This window comes from Fomitiporia mediterranea (assembly GCF_000271605.1).
Source record: "Fomitiporia mediterranea MF3/22 unplaced genomic scaffold FOMMEscaffold_6, whole genome shotgun sequence".
Lineage (NCBI taxonomy): Eukaryota > Fungi > Basidiomycota > Agaricomycetes > Hymenochaetales > Hymenochaetaceae > Fomitiporia > Fomitiporia mediterranea.
In genome coordinates this window covers 1,420,008-1,429,240 of record NW_006760391.1, presented here as the reverse complement: position 1 = coordinate 1,429,240, position 9,233 = coordinate 1,420,008, and the positions used below count along the sequence as shown (strand labels likewise).

Genomic DNA, 9,233 nt, shown 5'->3' with positions numbered 1-9,233 from the left:
AATTGTAGTACTTTCTCAGAAACCAAGATCTGTTCCAAGTGTTTTTACTTTTTTTACTTTTTTCACTTATTTTATACCATTATAAGATAGTACAAGAATTTAGACTTTTTCCCAATACAGTCTAGTTCACATACAAGCAAGCAACATATCAACCAGATGCCCAGTAACACTTCAACACCAACACACACCAAGTATAAACTGACAATTGTGTATGATAACAGCAAGGGTTGCAAGGTCAATGAGTCATGGACAATGAAAATTTCTGCCAACCGGGATAAAAAGACTCTTAAGTATGGTATAGTCAATAAGTTCTACAAATCCCTAAGTGATTATGAACATAACAGCTCACCTACAAAAATGTGGGCAAGTCTCAAGACAGTTCCAGAGGATCCAAACGTCAGTCCAATCAAAGAATTTAGCTGAAACGTTTTTCACCACTAACTCGTGTTCTCACACATAGATCATATCCCTTACTGACTTACAGTTATACAACCTCAGCAGTAGTGAAGATATACTGGTTGTATCTTTTGAAAGCCAAATTAGAGATGAGAACATATACATTCCGCTACCAAAGCATTCCCAGCCGAAATCCAGCATTACTGCAAAGGATAAATACAGACCTAAAGCAATAGTCAGTATTACTTGTGAGAGACTACAGACTGTATGCTGCAAATGTAGCATTCAAGGAGCAAATATGGTTTTATCTAAGTGAAACAAGTTTCCACTTGTGGAGGCAATCAAGGGTTGATTGTGGGGTCCGCACGCATATCCGTAATACGCTAATATGTAATTTATATCATTATACAGTATATCACGTACTATGGAGTATGAAGCAAGTGCACAGCAAAAACAATTTCGATAATTAGTGGCCTGAGTAAGCAGGTAGACAAACAGACAGATACAAGTTAATTTGTAACAGCAGGACTTTTCACGAAGAGAGAAACAGAGAGAAACAGAGAGGTTTATAAAGTGAGCGTAAACGTAAATCAGGGATTGAGCGAACAATACAAGAAATGACGTCTCGGGCCAGCAGCAGGACCTTGCACACCAGGGACTCGCCCACCCAACGGAGCAGGGTCAGCCCCACTGCCGCTCCCTCGTACACCTAAGGAGAACATGCGATCGAACACTAAAAATATTAATCCATCAGTCAATATAATTCAGTTTAGATAAGTGAAAGAAGAACGTACGAGTGGTAGTAAACGCCTTCGCATTGTTCTGACAATTCAGATGCGTAAGTGTGAGTGGAGGAGTGACACCTTCGAGACCGCGTAGATAGCGATAGACCATGGAAGGTTGGCATGGTCCGAAGCGGAAGCAGGAGTTGTATGCTTGACGCCAGCGTTCGTCGAGAAGACGAGCGCATGTTGGCGGGTCGGGACAGGTGTTGCACTAGATGAAGCATAAACGTTGGTTAAGGATTGAGGACAAAGGTGAGAGAGCTTACGCATTGGTATTCCTTCGCTACGTTGACGAGACCTAGTTTTAGGACGCGCTCAAGGAACCAATTTCGTCTAAGCAGCAATTCAATATTAACTCCATGGGTGTTACAAGAAAACACGGAGTTTCTTACCGTTTCTCGAGTTTAAGCAACGTCTCCTGGCTCAACGTGCTCATCTCGCTCTCACTCCACCCGCCAGGGTTATCTAACACAAATCGGCTGGACTCGCGATACAAATGCTCTTCCTCAAACAACTCCGCAATACGCATCGCCTTGATAGGTTTCCCAGCTGCATGCGTGAGGAGGAATGTCAAGCACTGCTTCGTCAATGCCGGGACACACAGTTTTGATGAGATGTTCATGAGACCCTCGACATTGTTCCAAGTGATCGAACATTCAAGACTGTGTTCTCCGTCAATATGTTGCGTTGATAGGTGAAGAATAAAAAAATAAATTTGCACGTACTGAGGATAAACAAACTTGAGGAAATCATGGAAGACGCTGGCCTTCTCCTCCTTCAACACGATCTTCGCCTCCGCACCAGTTGCCGACTTCTTCCTCTTCACACGCGCAATATTCGCATTTGCATTTGCACTACTCGGCAGCGGGCCTGCTTTCCCCTCGAGCTGGTTCAAACTCTCATCTCGCACCTTATCCTTCTCTACATCACTCGTCTCTCCGCTTGTGCCCGTCCGTGTGTTTAGAGCTTCAAGCTCATTTTTGAGGTCATCGATGTCGGCGTCTTCAGGACTCGTATCGGGGTCAGAGGCGACGTGTGATATGCCCGTCGGCACGTCCTTTGACGCATCGCGGGGGTTAGAGGGAGGTTGTGGGATGGTGATGACGGATGAGGCGATCGACTGACGACGTGCGGCGCCACTCGTTATGCTGGCGCCTTCGTCGACACGCGTCTCGGACCAGTCGCCGCTGAGTGCTGCTTCGAAGAATGGTGAAGCAAAGACAAGGATTTCTCGGTGTGCCCTGGAAACGAAAGTCAGATATCATAAATGCATAGCCGTTTGGACTGGATAAGAGTAAGCTCACCAGAACGTCGTCCCCTCCACAACAATCTTAACAGTCCCAGGGAACCGTCCCTCACGAGTAAACGTAAGATCAAGCTCCACATCCTCAAACGGCACATCACTGTCCTCACTCTCCTGCTCACTGTCCGCCTCAGACTCTTCAATCACCCACTGGCCGCTCAGCGTCCCCGTTCCATGTGCACTTCCGTGGCTATGGAGTCTATGTTGGCGGCCCCGTCCATTTCGAAATATTCCAGACGCAGCAGCGTGCGTCTCTGTAGGAGAGCTAAGCGCCGCACTAGGGTTGTGTCCTCGCGACCCGCGCGCGATGAGGATATGCGACGGGTTCGTCGTCATCGTGCGATGATGTCCTCCTGCCCTACTATGCCCCGCCGTCGTTGCGTTTGTGGTAGTGATACCCAGCTCCGCAATCGTGTTTGAATTCAAGTTTGATTCCGTGTTTGCGTTAATGTTATTCGAGTTTTCTTCACGAGAGTTTCCGTACGTAGTAGATATATGCCTGCTACCAGTTACCCCAGACACAGTCGAATTTACGCCAGCACCGTCAACGTCAGTATCCTGGCCTTGCTCTGATGAATCTTGGTCGTAGATAGCGTAGGAGACAAACTCATGATGCACAGACCCGGCAGTCAGCGCATCTGTTGTCAGCGAATTGGTCACGGTACCAGAATGATGACTGCCAGAGCCGGAAACAGCGTTAATTAACGAGGAGGATCCAGGGATCGCCAACAAGTGCCGCCACACGTGCCGCTTACGTCGCGTCGACTTCCTTCCAGTGTCGATCATTGTGCTTTATTCAGTCAGTCCAAGTATTACAAGTTAGCCAAATTGAAGGAGAGTGCAAATTAAAGGAGGGGAGGGTAAAAAATGGGAGGACCAGCTCCAGGAAGATGAGAGATAAAACGATAGAGATAACTAGCCACCGACAGACCAGGATGAGGTTAATATACCATATTTTCTAGAGCCACATATCGATATATGTTATAACTCGGCCACATCTTCTCCTCGTGTTCAGGATCGGCTGAGCAGGCGGCGACTTAGTGCGTTAGTGCTGTCAAGGCGCAGGTACGTGCTTTGATATTAGAGGTTAAGCTCATCGCCATATGTCTGGTGGTATTACTGATCAAAATGAATATTTATCGAGCACACAGGATGAGATACAGGACAAAATGAGACAGGCCAGATGCGAGAGAGAAATCAAGAAATACACAGCAACGTTGTAGATCAATTGTTGATAACTAATAGAAGTATCAATCACCTTCATGCAGATACGAGTCACGTCTAATCTAAAACAACGTACACCAAAGCAAACAGACTACACTACATGAACATACTCGCAAGTGAACCCTGCGCATACGCCATCGGCTTTAACGGCGGATGCGGCTTCGCGTCGAATTGTCGGTACTCGCACCTCCCCGACGAGTCCACTCGGACCTGCAATTTACACAAGTCACATGTATATTATTGAGTGCCGTAATTTCTCGTATAAAAGAATCTTGTAGAAATCACTCACAAATGCACCACGATTCCCACTCTGATCGACATAATTCGGAGCGGAGAAGACAGTCGTGCAGAGTCCCTCGTGTTCAATTGCATAGCCATCTATAAATTATAAGTTGTAGGTGAATGGATTTGATTTCAACTTGGATAAATTAGAAGACTAAGAATACCTTGTCGGACTTCATGGCTACGGAAGATCCCAGTCACTTTATTCAGCTCACACCACCGTTTCGTAACGTCCGGTCCAAAGGCAATGCCGACGCCCTATATGTAGAAGACAATATCGTAAGATTATAAAAGTAATAAAAGATCTAATATCCGGCTTACCCTCTTACTCGGCCCACGTCCCGGAAGTTCTTGTGGGTCCGTCCAAAGTAACTCGCCTATCAGCAAAACAAAAAGTACCGGTCCATTCAGTATCGACTCCAACTGAAGTCAAAGCGGATAACAGAAAAAAGGGTAAAGAAAAGGTGGAATAATACGTACACATCAACCCCTCCTGCCCAGGCTGCTTCCCTACCCTCGGAATCTTTCGAATCTCATCAAGCGTCACACCATCCTTGCTAAACAGGCCGCCGTGTACAACGAAATAACGTTTCAGGCCGGCTTCCGACAGTATTGGTTTTCGCGAGGACTTCGGATCCGGGACGGGCGGGCGTGTTGCGTTTATCAGAGTTGCGAGCGGTACTAGACGACCGTGAAAAATAATTAGAAAGGTCAGTTAGCTTAGTGAAATATAAATGAGAAAGGGTGGGAGGACGTACGAGCAGTGAAGACATGCGTGAAGAGCTATCAAGGTATCAGTATTCCATATTCCATTTAAATTAACACATACATGCCAAACCGAAGAAGAATAAACTGACCTTGTAAGTCTGTTCCCCATGTTTATGTTTCGCTTCACCCTCAAACCCATACTGGCGGTTCATATCCTTTGTCTCATGATTTCCACGATTGATGAACATCCGGTTCGGGTAGAGCCCTATTTCCGTCCATTACCGATAACACGCATATCATATGGAGCATGCATACAACCAGAAACGAGACAACGAGACAACCAGAAGCCATAAGGCATAAAGGCATACAGCCACATAGTTGTATGCACGTTGGGCATCGAAATTGTGTCAGCAGATATAGGTATTTCGTTAGAGCGCCCGAAAGCCCGAATCGGCGATGAGTTAATTGGATGATTCGTATGCATTAATAATATAAAACAAAGAAACCGTGACCGCCAAGTTGCCCAACGAGCAATCGTCCGTGCCAGTCCGACGTAAGCCCGACATAAACATATGCAAGTTGACCAAGAGATTTTCATCACAGAGTTAGAGTCAAAAGAACAAGGGGTTGCGTGACCGCAGCGTTTGCAGAAACAAGTCCAAGCCGGCGCAGCACGGTTAGATTAAGATAGACGCAAGACAAATTGATTGGCGTGTTCGAAATGCCATGCCCCGCCGCAAGTCCGTCCGTACCATTCAGAGTTTGTGTATTATTTTATTCATATGCAGTTCGTCAGCAATTGAATGAATAGAATGGGCGGAGTGGAAAGGAAGAAGTGAACGTACATTTGAAGGCAAGGGCAGTGACGATGACCTCAATAGACCACGAGCCTCGATCGACGAGGTCTCCATTCATGAGTAGGCAGTGCTTCTCCGACGGCGTTCCCGTCAAATCTAATAAGTGTATATAATCATAATATTGACCTGTGGTGCCCAGCCCGATCCAAATCAGCACAATATTTCGCTTTGAATATAGCAAATACAAAGGAAGATCTCTACCATGCACATCCCCGATAACATCACACGTCATCCCATCCTCAAGGTTCATCTCGACCATGCTTTCCTCGCGCACGAAATGTGCATATGCGCCCATGGCGATCTCCCATACGTACCTCCGTGGGATAGACTTCCCCTCCTTAAACCACGCAATCATATCCTTAATGAACGACTCGGAGATACTGTACGTTTTTCCGCCGTCCGAGCTCGGGAGTTGCGGACCTGCGTAGGTCTTATCGACTAAGCAACTATCTTTGGGGTGTACGGAGTTACTTTTAGTTTGTACAGATATCCGGAAGAAGAGGTTTCAAACCTTCGGCGATGATCTCCTTGCACCGTTCCACCGCATTCATCTCCTCTTCCATCTCAATCGCCTATAATTGTATGAATATCAATCAGCAATCCCCCAGAACTGTAATCCAAGATTCGATCCAATGTCCAAATACCGACAGCATGGGGACAGAGGGGGCTAGACGCTAACGTACCTTCTCAAACTCCGTCCTGCGAATGAGCTTCTGTGTCGTGTCGAGCTGCGTTCGCGCAAGAGCATTGTTAGGTTCGAGTGCGATTACTTTTTTGAAGTCTGTGACGGCGAGCTTCGGTTTGAGAACTTGGACCTGACATAGTGCACGTCTGATAGCGTTATGATAAGGATATGTTGAATGGCAAAGAACTGTCATGCATGCGTACCTGTAGTACGCCTTGACATAACTTGGATCCAATTCGATTGCTTTGGCTATGACGTACGCCCGCCGTTCAGCCCTCACACGACCGTTAAATCTATGCGAGATAAGACACGTACTGCAATCGCCAATCGCATATCCATGTTCCTCAATCTTCATGCGCGCATATGCGCGGTTACAAAACAGCGTGGCGTCTGTGGGGTTATGTTCAATGGCCTCAGAATACAAGTGCGCAGCCTTTGTGTAGTCCTGCTTCGAGAACGCAGCGTTTGCTTGCGTCTTGAGGGCGGTGGCTGCAGCCTTATCTTCATCTGAAACGTCTTTGATAGAGAGGTCAGCAATAGAGTGAGTTGCAGATGCGGTAGTCGGCGAAGAGGAGCCAAGCGTGGTGGTAGTAGATATGGGCGAAGCGGGGATGGACGAAGCAGGTGAAGAGGACTGCGATGGACCGGAGCTGGATGCAGCAGGAGAGTTGAGGTTTGTATTCGTATTCGACATTGGCTTGTTAGCTAAGGTTATGGATTTTGAGAGGATGCGTCTAGAAAATTTACGCAAGCAGAGGCACAGGCGACTGCTTCTTTCTTTCTCGAGAGTTCACGCCGAGCACACGCGGTCACACACGCGCAAAGTTCTAACTTGCATCATCACCCCGTTTTGTACAAAATTATGTACACACACATACAGACAGACTAAACAGCCACCGTAAGTTATCGGATTCCTCCCACAGGCTCCCTTCGGTGGTCTCAAACGATGAGCACTCGGAGGCCAGTCCGACGTCTGCAACAGAAATATCTACCAACCCAGTGATAAGTCAGACAATGTCATCTTATCCGCCCTGCCCGCACATTTGCACTGGATGATGGCCTGAGCAGCTCGGGCAAGACGTGACCCCATTTGTCGAATTGGGTACCTAGGTCATTTCCGATTTGTCAGCACGAGCGTCTTCCTGCGTCACGTCATTTTTCAAAGTGACTCATGCATGCAGAAGAGGCCCTGGGGAAGTAGTCTACAATAGAAAATGAAGGAATACTATGGCATAAACTGAAGGTAACAAATGGGGAGAGGGCGGGCTGCGGCGAAGAGAGGGTACTGGGTCGTAGAAAGCAACCCAAGTGTAAGCCGAGCAATGAGGGTGAAATCGGGTATTCGGTACGGGTGATGTGCCGGGCTTAAAAAGGCCACGCAACCCAGTCTCTCGCTCCAACCTCCCCTGCTTACCTACGCCCCTCTCATAAGCCAGGCGTTTCCCGCCTTTACCGTCCACAACACGTCGTACAATCGCTGGAGAGTACCAATGTCGGCCGCGGACACCTCTCAGACTCAACCTGTCCCGGCGGCCGACCAGCAGAATCAGCAGAACCTGCAGAACCAAAACCAACGTCTGTACCTCGCGTAATCCTCGTCCCTATTATCCAATCCATGCTGACTCGTGTCCTGAATTTTTTCTTTACGCGCATGCTTCATCATCATCCTCTCTCGTCCCGCGCACCTCCTGGTTTACTTTTGTAGAGCAAAATGACGCTCCGCCCGCATCAAATTCCTCCGCAGCTGCCCCGCCTTCGACGCCCCAGAGTGCTGGCCAAGCCCCTGCCCAGCCCACACAGCAGCAATCTCCGCCAAACAGTGCTGGTTCGATGAGCTCCTTCATGCAGCTTCGCGCCGAGATCCCACCTGCGCCGCCAATTCGCAACTCACGCAAACGGAAGTCGCCTTCCACAACGGACGACGCGAACCAACAGCAGCAACAGGCGCCGCCGCCGCCGCCCACGACGCAGGTACAGCCGCAGCAACAGCAGCAGGTGCATCCCCAGCAGCAGCAGCCACCACCCCCGCATCCAGGTCAAGCACCCATGCCTCCTCCCCCGCATGTTTATCCAGGTCTTCCTCCACCAGCAGGTAATGTTTACCCACCGCCGATGTATGCGTACCATCCCGGCCCACCTCCACCTGGTCAAGACTACACTACAGCCGGCATGATGCCTCCTCCAGGTGCACCAGGAGGCCCTCCGCTGATGCAGGGCGTGCCGCAGCCTCCTCAACAGACCGGAGACCAGCAGCATCAAGCGTCGAACAGACAGCTCAGCACAAGCAAGCGTGCCGAGCAAAATCGTAAGGCACAGCGCGCGTTCCGCGAGAGGAGAGATCAGTGCGTGTTTCACGTTTGGTTCCATTCATGCGGCTATTGATAACAATCTGCTACTAATTTACAGGCACGTGAAAGCACTCGAACAACGTTCTCAGCTGCTCGACGCTGCCCTTGCTGGAGCTGACGAGGCGAATCGCAGGTGGGAGGAGTGCCGCGCAATCGTCGACCAACTGCGCATCGAGAATACCGCGCTCCGGACCGCGCTGCAACAGGCGCAAACTCAGATCACTGCACTTGGTGGGAACCCCAACGCACCTGCCACTTCCAAGCCGGACGATGTTCAGAGGGGCAATGAGGAAAATGCTACCGGTGTTTCAGAGGCACCGAAGGACACGGCAGCTGCAGTTTGATTGGGTTTGGTCAAGGGACTTTTCATCCTTCCTCTAAATTTTCTTGAACAAAGATATTTTTGTCCTTTTTTTCATCTTGCCACCTTTTTTCCTTCTTAGATGCCCGACGTACAATGATGCAGGGTTATCGATTGTGTATAATTTTGCCTTTATAATTCTTCATGTTTTTCTTTGGTGTTACCTCTTGTTCCCGTTTTCCTTTACTGTCTTCTTATCACTTTCGGGTGTCCTCATTTTGTATCATAGCTGTAGCTACTACATAATTGTTTTCTGCTATGCAACTTGTTATGTCGTCTTGGCC

At 48.5% G+C, this 9,233-nt stretch overlaps 3 protein-coding genes across 3 annotated transcripts; 1 reads left to right on the top strand and 2 right to left on the bottom strand.

The window, feature by feature from the left end:
• Nucleotides 1-846: 846 nt before the first annotated feature.
• FOMMEDRAFT_122870 (uncharacterized protein) lies at nucleotides 847-3,142 on the bottom strand. Its single transcript, XM_007266459.1, has 6 exons — nucleotides 2,486-3,142; nucleotides 1,907-2,422; nucleotides 1,574-1,843; nucleotides 1,448-1,514; nucleotides 1,191-1,392; nucleotides 847-1,129 (listed from the first exon to the last, which is right to left on the bottom strand). The coding sequence occupies exons 1-6, from the start codon at nucleotides 2,818-2,820 to the stop codon at nucleotides 987-989; spliced, it is 1,533 nt and encodes a 510-aa protein (XP_007266521.1). The 5' UTR covers nucleotides 2,821-3,142; the 3' UTR covers nucleotides 847-986.
• A 466-nt stretch (nucleotides 3,143-3,608) lies between these two features.
• FOMMEDRAFT_146629 (protein phosphatase 5) lies at nucleotides 3,609-6,857 on the bottom strand. The gene is made up of 14 exons (XM_007266458.1): nucleotides 6,556-6,857; nucleotides 6,444-6,489; nucleotides 6,239-6,386; nucleotides 6,067-6,127; nucleotides 5,757-6,005; nucleotides 5,544-5,651; nucleotides 4,848-4,963; nucleotides 4,749-4,773; nucleotides 4,471-4,671; nucleotides 4,312-4,367; nucleotides 4,155-4,248; nucleotides 3,998-4,086; nucleotides 3,785-3,918; nucleotides 3,609-3,722 (listed from the first exon to the last, which is right to left on the bottom strand). The coding sequence occupies exons 1-13, from the start codon at nucleotides 6,593-6,595 to the stop codon at nucleotides 3,805-3,807; spliced, it is 1,347 nt and encodes a 448-aa protein (XP_007266520.1). The 5' UTR covers nucleotides 6,596-6,857; the 3' UTR covers nucleotides 3,609-3,722; nucleotides 3,785-3,804.
• A 1,034-nt stretch (nucleotides 6,858-7,891) lies between these two features.
• FOMMEDRAFT_156153 (uncharacterized protein) lies at nucleotides 7,892-8,932 on the top strand (the record flags this gene model as incomplete). The annotated part of the gene is made up of 3 exons (XM_007266457.1): nucleotides 7,892-7,931; nucleotides 7,985-8,582; nucleotides 8,647-8,932. 3 exons carry the CDS (start codon nucleotides 7,892-7,894, stop codon nucleotides 8,930-8,932), a joined length of 924 nt encoding a protein of 307 aa, XP_007266519.1.
• Between the last annotated feature and the right edge of the window lie 301 nt (nucleotides 8,933-9,233).